The 15,147-nt window shown below is 38.5% G+C and overlaps 1 protein-coding gene across 10 annotated transcripts in view; it reads right to left on the bottom strand.

Moving 5' to 3' along the window:
* The window catches only part of FREM1 (FRAS1 related extracellular matrix 1), a 165,033-nt gene that overhangs the window by 119,604 nt on the left and 30,282 nt on the right, over positions 1–15,147 (bottom strand). For 9 of the 10 annotated variants that reach the window (XM_036021575.1, XM_036021583.1, XM_036021579.1 and 6 more), the window contains exons 2-5: positions 12,477–12,977; positions 8,132–8,226; positions 4,179–4,480; positions 2,646–2,842 (exon numbers count right to left, since the gene is read on the bottom strand). In XM_036021575.1, coding sequence (XP_035877468.1) covers positions 2,646–2,842; positions 4,179–4,480; positions 8,132–8,226; positions 12,477–12,710 — 828 coding nt within the window. In that variant the 5' untranslated portion in view covers positions 12,711–12,977. Of the gene's footprint in view, positions 1–2,645; positions 2,843–4,178; positions 4,481–8,131; positions 8,227–12,476; positions 12,978–15,147 lie in introns of those variants that run through there. The other variant, XM_036021577.1, reaches the window with a different exon arrangement.

The following is a 15,147-nucleotide window of genomic DNA, read 5'->3' as shown; positions in this document are numbered from 1 at the left end:
TTTGGCAAGTTGAAGTAAGACACCTCATTCCTGGATGAGAAGATTCAATGTGGTAAATGTTCTAATGTTCCAATTTTTCCCAAAATAATTGGTAGTTTTAATTGAAGCTTGATAAAAATATTGAGGGTTTATTTTTTAGCTAACATAAATGATTTAATTATTTATCTGGAATGAAGAATAGGTGTGAATGAATAAGAACATTTTGTAGAGGAGTGATGGAGAAGAACTCACCTATAAAATATTCAGGTGTATTATAAACCCTATAAACCCATTATATTTAGAATAATACAATATTGACAGAGCAATAAACAGGCAAATCTAAGGAACAAAGGAGCAAGCCTTGAAATAGTATACATAATATCTTCCTATACAATAGAAGAATCATCAAAAATCAAGGGAAACAAGGTATTTATTCAACAAATGCTGTTGAAATGTTGGCTACTTGGAAAAAACTGTTCTTGTGTTTCAAAATATAATAAAATGTATTACAGGTGGATTAAAAAGCAAATATAGCCCTGGCTGGTATGGCTTAGTTGGTTGGAGTGTCATCCCATAAACCAAAAAGTTGCTGGTTCAATTCCTGGTCAGGGCACACACCTGGGTTGAGGGTTGGTCCCTGGAGAGAGCATGTGTTACCAATCGATGTTTCTTGATGTTTCTCTCTCACTTCATTGTTTCTCTCCTTCTATCTCTCCATTCCCCTTTTTCTATTGTAAAGTCAATAAGCATGTCCTCAGGTAAGGATATTTTTAAGGCAAATATAAACAAGAAAACCTTTAAAAATCTATAAGAAACTATGGGTGAAATCATTTAGTGACTTGATGAGTGTAAAAGTAATTTTTTAAATACAAATTTTTAAATATAGTATAAATCAACTCCATAATAGAAAATTAACTTTGGTGTACATGTCTCCCCACTATGTGTATATGTTTAAAAATGGTAGAAATATAGGTAATTTTATTTCTTCTTACTTTGCCTACTGTGATTTTTAAAAAATATTCTCTGCAGTGAGCATATTACTTTTATATTCACAAGAGAATCTGTTTTATGGCATGCCAATTGACTATGGAATGGGCTAATTCTAAATAAAACAAGAAGATCATTTAAAGGGGTCAACTCTCAGTAAAACTGATATGAAAATATACATGAAACCTTAATTCAGTATAGAAAGGAAAAAGAAGAAAAATCAATCAAGAAAAAAAGGCTTTATTTTTTTGTATGGAGCTAAGAAAGCCTTAAAGTCAAAGGAGTTTCACATCAAAACAAACAGAAGACACCTAGGAGCAGTGAGTAGACCTAGAGTTTAGTCTTGGCTTAGCCATGTATGTAGAAGAAACGTATGCAATTCCTTTGGCCACCACTACAAACTAAGAGGGGCTAAACCAGTTATTTCCAAATCTTGATGATGATCAGATTTTTGTACTGAGTGGCTTTTTAACTAGCAAAACATGAGTAGTGTTTACTATGTGTTAGGCTTTGTGCCAAGTTCTTTATAATTATTATATCTCAGTTACTCTAAGAAGTAGGCACTGTTATCCTCATTTTAAGATTAAAGAAAGAAGGCATAAAGTTCAAAGTCACACAGGTAGTTAAACAGACATTTGAACCCAGACAATCTGTGCCCAGCATCATGATCTTAACAAATGTTAGGCTCAAATCTGTCCCTTAAATGTTTTCCAAGTGACTTGCCTAATAATCTAACCAGACTACCTCAAAGTTTTCTCCAAATCTCAATTCTAAAAGTTTGTGATTGTATTTTATCATTTCCTTATTCTTTCATGTCCTATCAATTCCTTGAGGATAATAATGTTTGATGTTTGTGTCTCTTAGGAGAAATCCTAGAGTGAGGTCATACTGTGAGACATGGAGGTCTTTCACAAGTGTTATCTTGGATCATTGTACATCAGCACAAACTCCAAGCTCCCCCAGCTGGTACATAGCCTCCTCAGCTACCCAAATAAATAAATTATAGAGCACATGTATCAACAGAGTAGCATGTTAAATATTTCAGATAAATTGATTCCACTTTGTGTCATCATTTCAATGCAAGCAGATCAAGAGGAGGAAAGGGCAGGAGAATTTAGAAGAAATTGGAAGATAGATGAGACCTCTGGGGTTCTGTCTCCTTCATGACCCAGTCTTCCATCTCAAAGTCTGGAAGAGTGAAAAGGATATGATCTGCTATAACAATAAAAGCCTCCTGTGGCCTCACAGAGTTGGTATGTGGACCCAAATGTCCTCTAACAGGTGATAAGTGGTGTTCTCTAATAAAGAAGAGGGGAGTAAGGCATCAAAGAGAAGATGTTAAAGACGGTCAAATGACAAGCTGAAGAATATGGAAGGGGAAGGAGGAAGGGGGGAAGCATGTAACTGGCCTCAATCCAGACACAGAAGAGAGCCAAGCTGTTTAGCTGGTTCAGAGTCACCCCAGCTATATACTTCTACTGACATCATTTCCAGAAGCTACTGTTCTAAGTACTTATCAGCAGAATAAACAAGCCTGCAGTTCTAATGAGCCACTGGGCAGTTCCATCTACAATGCCCAGAGCTCCCCCTGACATGGGAACCAACATGAACACCCCCATGGAACTGGCCCTCTTTCTGTAGATCAGTTGAGGACACAGATGCATAACCCCAAACTCTACCTTGTATATGATCTTACTCCTGCTGTCTGTGAGCTCCAGTTGGATGGATATATAATCAATGTTGGGAGAAGGAGGATCCTTATGTTGATACCGAAGCCCCATCAGCAGGAACTCCTCACAGCTCACTTGGAGGCTTCCTATTTTCCTCAGTCCCAGGGGACAGCTTCCACCTGGACACTTGAGCTCTGTTCCCAGTTCTAGAAGGTACGGCATTGAATTAAGATAGTCACTTGAACATAACAATTATAAAATTTAAAAGCTAATTTTCTATCCTGTGGATACTTACTCCTTTTCACTGACCCAAGAATACTTACATGTATATTCCAATCATTTACTAAGTCATTATTCTAAAAGCCTGCCATTTACTAAAATAAATAGTTGACCAACTGTCTCACAAGATCCTTTTATTTTATTTATTTTTTGCCCACCAAAAGTTCCACTGAGAGAAAAAAATAATAAAATGCACTCTGTAGTACTTGAAGGTCTGACCAATAGGCTGGTGGCTCACTGGAGGCCCTGCACAGTCCAGCGGCAGCCGCCCTTTCTTTACAGCATCCACTTCCAAGGCCCCGCCGTGCAATCTCTCTCTCTCCAAGACTGATCTACTCACTGAAATTCCTCTCTGTTGCGCTTGTCTCGTGGAGTCCTGCATACCTTTCCAGGTCCACTTAAAGTCTTTTACTAAACTTTCCCTTAAATATTCTTTGAACTTAACCAACCTGCTCTGTTCTCCTGGAAATCATAATCACCTCTCCAACAGTCTTCACGCATTTTTGCTTCTATTTGTATATAACACACATAGGCCACTTATTTTCTGAGTGATGTTCTAAAAATTTCCCTCAAGTACAAAATGGATATGCTACTTCTTAAGCAGAAGATTGATGAGATGCCTTAATGTGTAAAGCATGTGTTTAGCTCTAAACTGCTGTGCAGATTCAAAAAATTATTATGACTATGATTATCCTTTATATTTCTTGGTCTTCCCATAATGCCTAGGACACTATTAGTCATATAGGAATCACCCACATATATATTAATTAAATAAATAACAGAAAGAAAATTATCTATTAACGCTTCCTGATTTAAAAACCATGGCTGCTGCCTACCAGCTCTACCTTAAACCTGCTCATAATATAAATACACCAACTACTCTTAGTACCATTGCCACTGCTGCTATTGATAATAACAGCTGACAATTCCTGAGCATTTTCTATGACCAGGCCTGTGTGCAGCACTTCGTGCTCATTTACTCCATCCTTACACAGCCCCATGGAGCAGCTATTATCCTTGCCCATTTCATAGAGGCTCATGAGCTTAAGGAACTTGCCTGAAATCACCCAGGAAATAGAGAGCAGAAGCAGCTTTCAAACCCAGATCTGTATGATTCCCAAGTCCATACTCTTAACCACTAACCTGCATGTTGTCCACCAGCTACAAATTATACTAAGGAAAACTTTGTCATAGTGGGAGATGACCACGTATAGATATTTTATCAGTTTTAGTAACAGAGATAATTATTAAAACAGTTCATACGAGACTCAGGGTAAAAACTGTGTGGCTGGTCTCCACGAGGTTCTTCCGGCCGAGGCTCCACCACAACCACCTGCCCATGGGCTGGCAGCAGAGTTCCCATGGGGTCCAGCCTGACTGTGCACTCCAGGCTAGCCGTCCTGTCGTAATCAAAGCTAAGCAGGTTCTTGTCGATGGCTCGGGACAGGCCATAGAATTCAGACACCTCCAGTGCATTTTTACTCATACGGATGATGTTACAGTCTGGTTCCAGGAGGTGGACCCGCAGGATAAAGGTTTCAGTGAAGGTGTCTGTCTCTGTAAACCTATGGGAGAACAGAGCAAAGCCAAAACTTTTTGGTGCTCAGGTACTTTTTTTTCATCCCCAACACCCCTTTTTTCAAAATAAAATTTTTATGTTCAATTGCAGTTGTCATTCAATATTATATTAGTTTCAGGAGTACAACATAGTGATTAGACATTATATAACTTATTAAGTTATCACCCTGAAAACTCTAGTACTCATCTGACACCATACATAATCATTACAATATCACTGACTGCACTCCCTAAGCTGCACTTGGCATCCCCGCGACTATGCTGTAACTGCCAATCTGTACTTCTTAATCCCTTCACCTATTTTGCCATCCTCCCAATGCCCCTCCCATCTGGCCACCTTTGAAAAGTTCTCTGTATCTCTGAGTCTGTTTCTATCCTGCTTGTTTGTTTTTTTCTGTTTTTTTAGATTCCACATACAAATGTTAAATAATATGGCATTTCTCTTCCTCTGTCTGACTTCCTTCACCCAGCACAATACCCGCCAGGTTCATACATGTCATTGAAGATGACAAGATTTTATTCATTCTCCTTGTATATATGCACCACTTCTTTGTCCATGTATCTATTGATGGACACTTCAGTTGCTTCCATATTTTGCCTATTGTAAATAATGCTGAAATGAGCATATAAATGTATATGTCTTTTAGATTCAGTGTTTTGGGTTTTTTTGGATGAGTACCTAGAAGTGGAATTGTTGGGTACTTCTTTGTCTCTTATTACATAGCCTTCATTTTAAAGTCTATTTTGTTTCATATAAGTATTGTTACACCAGCTTTTTGCTTGTTTGTTTCCATTTTCACAAAATATTTTTTCCATCCCTATTCTTTCAGTCTCTATGTGTCTTTCGATCTAAAGTGAGCCTCTTGTAGAAAGCATATGGAAGAGTCTTGTTTGGTTATTCATTCAGCCACCATATGTCTTTTGATTGAAGCATTTATGTTAATTCATTCCTATTAAAGCAGTTGTTGACAGACATATATTTATTGCCATTTTAATATTGATATTTTTATCTTTTTTTCCTTTTTCTTCTAAAGAAGACCTTTTAACATTTCTTGTAATATTGGTTTGGTGGAGATGAATTAATTAGCTTTTTCTTATCTGGGAAGCCCTTTATCTGTCCTCTGATTCTAAATGATAGCTTTGCTGGGTAGAGTAATCTTAGCTGTAGGTCCTTGCTTCTCAGTGTTCAAGTACTTCTGATACCCTGTGCATTTGACCTGAAACTTAAAGATCGGCCTTCACAAATTTTGTATATTGCATGGAGTTTGGATTTTATTCAGACTCTGTTCCCAATTTCTCTGTTTTTTTTTCTTTCTTCTCCTTATCTTGGCATCACCTCCTTTTCCTGCCACATTCATCTCCAATGAGATGAAATACCTGCTCTCAAACCCATTATACATACTGATATTTAATGGTTGCTATGAGCTCAATCTCACTTCTAGCACATACATAATTTAAAAGTATCAAATTTGCGTAATTTATGGGTTGAGTTTGAGTTCAAGAAAGAAAGTGTGAGGCATTTCTGAAGCATCAAGGCCTTTTTGGTCTTCACAAATGTCACATAAGTGGCTATTTACAGCACAGGTTGGATGCCCAGTTTAGCACTTGGCAGGTAAAGGTACTTAGTAATTGTTACTTCCATTCCTTCCATTACCTTAGTGACTATGCCATCAAGATATTTTCAGGGAGAAAATTAATGAGTGATGGGTGTGCATCAATAGTGCAGCTCCTAATCAGTGTGCATTTATTATGGTTTAGGCATATGCTAAACTCTTTACAAAGAGTATCTCATTCAATCTCCATACAAAACCTGTGTAGGCATTGTTAATCCCATTTTACAGATGACGAAGCTGAACATAGAGAGGTCAATCAGCTAAACAAAGGGCTGGAAAGGAGGTAAGAGGGGAATAAGCATGCTCCCTGATTTTCTGCCTCCAGCTTCTTAGAACACCCTATTCTTAATGTCCTCAAGACTAAGAGGAATGACATCTCCTCTAACCACCCCTCATGACTGCCCCTCCACCGTCTCCACCCCTTAGAAACACAAGGAAGAAAGGCAGGCAACCAGGATTCATCCGCTTTGCCAGCCCTTCCAGGCAAAGTCTCTGAAGTGAATTTGTTTTTTAACTTTAAAGTCTTACAAAGATCAAACAGCTCTATACGCTGCTTGCATAGCTCCCTAAGGGATCCTCGAGTGCCATTTCATTTTCTGAGCACAGCACGTTGTTCATGTCTCTCTTTTAGCACTTTTTGTTCTGCACCACAATTATCTACCCATTGTTTTGCATTAGACGATGTGCACCAAGAGTCCATGTATCCTCATCTTTGCATTTCCTACATTCAGGACAGGGCCTGACCGATAGTAGGTAATCCTAAGTGTTTATAGAATGAGCCACTGTTCCAATGTCTTCTACCAAACTCTATTTTTTATTCATCTAATGTTTAGAGGAAATCCACACAGTTATTTTAGCTAAATATTCATAAGAACAATAAAAACAAGTAAAAAACTATATAAAGGTCTACTCCACCCACACTGAACAACTGAGAAGTTTTTTAAATGAAGTGAGCAATGCCAAAACCACGGGCTTAAGTTTTAAATCAACTTTTTACTAAGATATAATTCATAAACCGTGAAGTTTACCTCCTTAAATTATACAACTCAGTAATTTCTAGTATATTCACAAGATTATGCAACCACCATGGCTCTCTAATTCCAGAACATTTTCATTATCCCCAAAAGAAATCTACACCCGTTAGCAATCAGTACCCATTTTCCCTTCCCCCAGCCACTGGCAACCACTCATCTACTTCTTGTCTCAATGGATTTGCCTTAATGGACATCTCATATACACGAAATCATGCAGTATGCAACCTTTTGTGTTTGGCCTCTTTCATTCAGCATTAAGGCTTCAAGGTGCATCTCTGCTACAACATGTATCAGTACTTCATTCCTTTTTATGGCTGAGTAATATTGCACTGTATGAATATATCAGATTTTGTTTATGCACTCATCAATTGGATTGTTCAACATTTTGGCTATTATGAATAATAGTGCAATGAACATCTGTGTACACATTTTTGTATAAACATAGATTTTTATTTCTCGTGTGTGTGTGTGTGTGTGTATGTGTATAATAGATATATGAGTGGAACTGCTAGGTCATATGGTCACTCTATGTTTAACTTTATAATTAACTTTTAAATGTTTTAATTATGTAATACATTTAAAATATCAGTTGGTGATACTGCACTTTCTATAACTAAGCAGCTGATCATCAAAAAGAAGAATTTTACAGAATTTTGGAACAACATTTTCTTCCTAATTCTCATTAAGAATTTATAGTTTATAATTTCCATTTCCCATTATAAGGGGAGGATTGGATCCAGAGACACCTATACAAGAATCTAAAGGGAAATAGGGTAGAACTAATAATTTGCCACAAAAAAAGCCCCAAGGAAGATGATACAATAAAGATCATTGAACATTGGCTACAATCCTTGCCTCACCCATTCAGGTCTCCAGTTTCTACTGATTATTTTCTTGTCTGGAATCTAGTAACTCCCCCAGGACAAAACCTATCCACAGAAAAAGAAGTACACAGAATAATCAGAATGAGCAATGTTCCCGAGCAGCTTACCTGTAAAGTCTAAGCTTCACCGTGTCTTCATCAAGAATTGGGCAGCCGTTGTGAACATACTTCACTTCATTGGGAAGGAAATGGCAGTCAAAGACCTAGTTCACACAAAGAAATGGATAAATATCTGTGAGAAAATTTGTACAAGATTTAATTTCCCCAGCCGTGCAGTACTGCTTGGAGAAATTATGGTCTGTTAACATCTTGTTTTGTTTTGTTTTGTTTTGTTTTCTATGTATACATGGGTGTGTGTTTTAACCAACACCACCTATCCCCACCCCAATGTGCATACACCATCCCACTTATACCATTGTGTCTTGTTTTGAGAATGTCTAAATTATGAAAATCAGACCAAATTGATGAAGCAGATAAATTAAGCAGTGGTTATCTCTCTAAATAACTATATTTTTATAGTCTAGAGTGCATTTAAAATATGGTTCCATTGATCAAAATGTTATTTACCCACACTCTCCAGGGGTTTATAATGACTAAGAGAGACCTACCTGTGTGTATGCATGAAAAAGTATGCATTCCCTCACCTGCCAACACACCGTATCAGTTCTGTACATATTTTTTTCTTCTCATTTGATTTCTTTCTTATCCAAATAGCATTTTTATACCCAAAGATGAAGAACTGACTTTGGACACCACTTTGGTTCGTCAGAGAAAGAGCTGGCTCACAGTAGTTTCTGTATACCTTTGAGAGACTGTTTTTGTTATTTATGTAATATCAGAAATGGTTGATACGACAAATAGCAATTTAAGGGCAATTGCGTCTGTTAAAATAAAATTATAGTTAACTGGTTGCCTCACTTAGAACTATTAAGAAAATTGCTAACTATTATATTTTGGGGATTCCTGTTTTTAAAGGAGTATTTTCTCTTCCACCTATGCCATGCCCCTCCTTCTGCCCATTTTGAACTGGCAGAGATCCAAAACCATAGCAGGTCCTCCAATGCTGTCATTTCTTTCAGATGCAGTAGGACTTTAGCTCTGGCCTGTATCATTTAGCCTATGGGAAAATTGGTTTGCTATATGTTGTTTAACTTAAAGTCACAGAACTTATCAATGATGCTAAATGAGGACTTACTGTTCCCTTGAGGTAGTCACATGCCATCACTATTGAGTTTGTGGTGTTTAGCCTGTGCTTTGTTACCGCTTCCCACAATTACAGACATAATCCTCTCGGAGAAGACAATACCACTAATACAAATGATCCCATAGCCATCATTGATTCCTCTTTTTAATTTACAACAAGGAAGGAAATAAAGTAAAGACCTTTCCCATATCATTGACAAATAGTCATGGTAATAAAGAGACAATCTGCTTTGTTAAAAGAAACATCTGTTTTATGTTTCATAATATGTTTTCCTTTTATAAAAGGCGACAACCGTAATTGTCCATAAATTTACTAACTAAAACTAAAAAGAGCTAAATCCTTTTCTAATTACTGTCTAGCTTTGTTTTTTTCCACTTCAACTGCTTTTCAATTACAATTTATAATTAAATCGTCACACATTTCTAACTCATTACTCACTTTAATGACAGTAAACTGGTTCAAACCAGAGACATTTTCTTACTGCTGTATTTCTTATTCAAAAGAGCAAGCCCCACACTAAGCAGGGTGCTTTTCCACCTAGGGAATTGTTGGCCTCGGGACAGGTGTGAGAAGTGCTGTGTGCAAGGAATGCTGGTCTTAAAACACGGGGAAAACACATGGCCATCGACCTTATCTACTTGACTATATCAGGAGGGCTATCAAAACAGAAGGAACTGGCCTGTGCCGTGGAAATCCCTCTCCAAATATCCAACAGGAAAATGAACCTGTTGGTCCTCAAACTTCAGTAATGAAATGAAAACACTAATTGAACAGATGTTAAACAAAACATTTTCTGTGCAAATCAAATAAAACTGTTCATTACACAGCAGGGTATTGTTCATACAGCCATCTTGCTAGAATGGGTTCACGTAAGCCTTGCTCTCGATATCCTATTAAAGAATAATATGTAAGCTGTGTGTGCGTGTGTGTGTTTTCGGCTATGCTTAACTTCAAAAACTCTGTAAGAAATAAATCCCTGAAGAGGGCTAAATCAGCCTAGATTAAAAACAAACACACATTTAGAAAAAGCAAAATTTACTTGGCAATCTTGCTTTTTGTTGAAATTACCATAATTTTTAAAAATTCGAAAATCACCTGGCAGTTTGAGTAAAAAAGCTTTCTGGACATAATAGATTTCTTTATGGTACAAAGTTCTAATATTTGACCAAACAAGGGTGATAAAACTTCACATTTTAATGGATTCCTTTCCCACAGAATGAATTTTAGAAGATGTAAATCACATACCTACTTTATATGGTATAAATCCGCTTAAGGTGTAAGATTTACCTCTGGAAATGGTGAACACTCAGCACTTGGTGTTAATTTTTTCTAGTTTGTTTTCCTTAATGAGCAACAGCATACTAGGGGACATCGGGAGGTAGTTGTAGCCCCACTCTCCTCCCCAGCAGCCCAGACTCTCTAATCAGCCAGGCATGTTGCTGGTTCTGCTCCACATTGTGTCTCTGTATGGATTTTTGCCTTAAAGGCAGAGACTGTCTGAGATGAAGATAATATGGAGATACATTACAATGCTTGCTCCTTGTGACCAAGTAAATGTTTTAAACCTACTTTTAGTCACTTAGACCCCTTTTTGCTCTCCAGTGCCTCAGAACCAGCCAAATAGAGAGGGCCACTGACGCATCACTGAAAATATGTAATAGAGACCATTGTACTACTCTCAGAAAAAGTGCTATATCATATATGTAGAAGTCATAGGCTCTCTGGGATGAGAAGATACTCCTCACAGGCTGGCTTACATTATGGTACATCTTCCTCAAATTCCTTATAAGGACAGAGAATCCGGGGAATAACAGGACTTTTGTTTTGCTCAGTGGAATATGCATGCTTGGGGCCAGAGCTAAATACAGAGAGACCATAGGTTGCCCCAGCATGTAATCAGGAGGAATTTTTTCTCTTTTTCCCCCACCAACTATTCAGCCTCACTTCTAAATAAGTGTTGGACATTTTAAAAATATGTTGATTTGGAAGAGGTACCAAATTATCAGCTTGTCAGTGTTTGTAAAGTTCCTACATATACCCACACAGGAGACCCTGAGGACTAGGATCATTATCTTGCTGCTTCCCAGAACTCCATGGGTTTGCTTTTGACCCCAGTCCCTGAAGGTGGGCCTCTATTGCTTGCAGCTGCAGCTGAGCTTATTCATATTTGTGCTTATTCAAAGGAGACACTCATCCAGGTGTCTCCTTTCCCCTTGAGTGATAGGTGCCAAATACATTTTCAGAGTGCAAGTTGTATTGGGAAAAAGTAAAGAGATATTGCAATTACCAGACATTTAGGACCTGGGGCCATTACTGCATACAAACATTTTTAAAATGCTCATTGGAAGCTATTTGACTGAAAAAGCAAATCTCATGGGAAACTGGAGGGAAATGTTATGTCACTAACACATCAGGATTACTCCCAACATGATGTGTTTCAGAATTGAACTATAACTTTAGATGTTGTAAATAGATGTGTCTAGAGATGTTAATTTGAGCTAGCATCTAAGTTTCTATAATCCATCCCTACAACATCTGTCACCACTTTTGAATAACTTCACGGAGGGAATATGTCTCTTTAGACAAATGGAGAAGAAAATTAATGTTCACAGTTCAGCAAATGGACATGAGGTATTTTTCCAGAAATAGCAACAGCATCCATTATTGAATATTCTCAAAATTGTTTGCATTGGGAGGAAAATTAAACCACAGTAGAAACAAGTAATAAAATCAAAAGCAATATTTTTATTGTGTATAAAAATAAACTACTAGTTTAAATAAATACAAAAAGATTGAGTCTGGAATTCCCTTAAATGACAAGATCTCTTAGATTTTGATTATAGGAAAAAAATTTTATGCAGACATTTTTGAAGAACAGTGAATATTTAAAAAGAAGTATCTTTACATGTCTTTTCCCCATCTCTTCCCTCACTCAAGGGAATGTTGAAGTGACGTTAGTAGATGAAAATGTCTTCCTGTTTTACTTCTGCTATTAGGGCCCCAGTGTGTCCTAAAAATGTCTTGAAGTCCTGATATCTTATCCAAACGTACCCTGACTGACAATGGGTGAGACAACTTGGGGCAGAAATAACCCATAAAGACTGACCATCTCTCACCCTACAAGAGACTTCCTACTCCACCCTTGTAAGTCTGTCTCTGCTTTGTGTTCTCTGTCCCCCCAACACACACACACTCACACGCTCACATTCATACCTACTGCTGACTAGGAAAAGAACAGATATGACCTACCTGTGGAGTGAGTTTCCCAACCCTCTGGGTTATTGGCTCATTCATCACAACTTCCACTTTGCAAGCATCTTTCTCTTTGGGGATGGCAAACTTCAGGTCATCTCCCAACAGGAAGGCAGAGCTGCCCTTCATCACCCTGACCCCATGGTTCACACTGATGAAGGTGGGGCTGGCCCAGCCCAGGAGGAGCAGCAGCAGCAGGGCTCTCAGCACAGCCCAACTCAGACAGCTCATGCCGACAGGGGCCACCTCGGTTCCGTCCACCAGTGAAATCCCTTCAACAAAGGAGGGCTTCTGTGCTTCTTCCAGCAGTGTCAGCTCATAGTCCAAGGGGCAGGGCGTGGGGTCCTGACAATGTGCCCCCAGATCTTAACATGCCTCTTTCATTGCAAACTCAGACAAGGAGGCCTTTCATGCAATCCCAGGGCTTTTAATAAAACTCGCTGATCACTCCTGACAACGCTGGCAAGATTAATGTGCCTCCCAAGTGCTTTTCTAATCCTGTAAATGGGAGTAGGGGTTGGAGGAAAGTAAGAGAGAGACCAAAAGGTTTGTGTGGCTATTCAAAAGATCCCTACTAACAAAGGAATCTTTCAACCAGCCTATAATTTTAGTTAAATTAAAAACAAATAAACTAACTTGACCCCCAGGATCATCTGAAAGGCAATGCAGCCATTTCATTACACTGCTTGTAATTCCTGCTTCCGGACTCAAGAGGCCCAGTTGAGATGTCCGCTGTGTGGTCCAGCAGGAGCCAGCCAGCGCACTACCCAGCTGCAGTGTCTGGCCCTCTGTGTTCAGAGGGAGCTGTTGAACTCTGCTTCTGCTTCCTCATTTGTTAAATGAGGACTGTAGCCTGACTTGTGGAAGACCACTGATAGGATTATTTGCCCACTGTTTGAAAACATGAGTAGTTCTAAATCAGTGTTGCCCAGATAAGGAATAGGCTTCATAATTTGTCACAAAATCACAAGTCTGACTTTGTTGGACAGTGATGACACCTCAAAAACACATGTAGAATTTGGAGAAAATGTTTTTTTTACTCAGGGAACATTTAAGTTTTTGTTTATGTGTAAAAGTGTCTAGGAATCAAATAACACGACTTCAATACACACAGCTGATAATGGCGTGTATTGCACGGGGGTCTGCATGGCCTACAATGCTAATTGTGTCATAATGTGCTACACGTGCACAAATGGGGGCTTTTCATCTTTGGTTTAATCACTTAGAATTTCAAGATTATTTCTCTGGGTTCTATATGAACAGAAATGATTCTATCAAAAGTAAAGTGTGTTAAAATAGACCCTTAAATCCAGGGTATGATTAGGTGAACCAATGACAGTTTATTAGGACCACAGAAAGGCTTTACATTTTAATGACCGCAATGTTTTCTTTACATAACCAATGGATACTAAAATAAATATGTTTGACAGAAGGATGTAGACAAAAAAAGATGCCTCTAATACATTAAAGGAAGACTATTTCTCTTGCCGCTGCTTGGACCCTTTCACTTTTGAGGTAGTGCATGACATGCGTCACCTGTCACCGGATGGGGTGTACGCTTCAGATAGCAGTCTGGTTTTTTATGTTGTCAGTCCCAAAATAAAACAGTTCACACACTCCCACTGACCTGAACTCAGACTGAATCAGGTTGGCTTATTTGGGCAAGAATGTCAGTTTGGGAGTTGAACTTTCAAAACAAAATCAAATATTGTTGCCATTCATATTTGGCATCTCAGACCACTCAAAAGAGCAGTACATTCAGAGAGAAGAAGCAGAAGGGTAGGAAGGTGGGGACTAAAACTGAGATAAGGAAAAAAAAACTTGGCTTTCTGAGATTTAAAGAAAGTAAGTCAACATGTGAAGGGCTCAAGGACTCTACACTTGTATGCATTCCTCTTATCTCATTTTTATCTCTCTTCTTCACTTCTAGCTTCTTGCTAGACTCCCCAACTTTTTAATATTGAGGAACCTACAGTCCAGTTCTTGGACCTGTTTTTTGTCTATCCTCACTCCTCAATGATCTCATTCTTTGGCTTTAAGTACCACCTATATGCTAATGAACCTCAAATTTATAGCTCTCACCTCCTGTCTTAACTCTAGATTTGTATATGCAACTGCTATTTGACACCTTCACGTGGGTGTACAACAGGCATTTCATACGTTACACAGCCACATTTGGGCTCTGGGTCTTCCTTATCTCAGGTAATGGCAACTCTACCTTTCAGTTGTTCTCCTCTTTATCTCACACTCTGCATCCAAACAGACAAAAAAAAAAATCCTGTTTGTTCACTAGGATGGACAGACCTTTGGTAAACCTCCAATAATTCTAGCTTCCTTGTATCCAGAAGTTCCCTCTCCTTAAGTGGCAGCAGAACTTATGACTCTCCCAACCAACAGAATACAGCAAAGGTGATGGGATGTCATTCTCACACTGACATTACATCATATATGACTTTCCTGGCTGACTGTAGCTAGGAGTTCTCCTGCTGAACTTGCAGAAGCAAGCCCCATAAGTTCTGGTGTCACAATGAAATGAATTCTGCTAACAATCCAAGTGAGCTTAGGAGAAGGGTCTTACTAAATCAATTCTCCAGACAAGAATGCAGCCCAGTCAACACCTCAAGTGCAGCCTGACGACAACCCAGGTAAGCCATGACTGGAGTTCTTA

This window comes from Phyllostomus discolor, chromosome 3 (assembly GCF_004126475.2).
Source record: "Phyllostomus discolor isolate MPI-MPIP mPhyDis1 chromosome 3, mPhyDis1.pri.v3, whole genome shotgun sequence".
NCBI lineage: Eukaryota > Metazoa > Chordata > Mammalia > Chiroptera > Phyllostomidae > Phyllostomus > Phyllostomus discolor.
The sequence above is the reverse complement of the archived record's forward strand: the minus strand, read 5'-3'. Positions and strand labels throughout refer to the sequence as shown.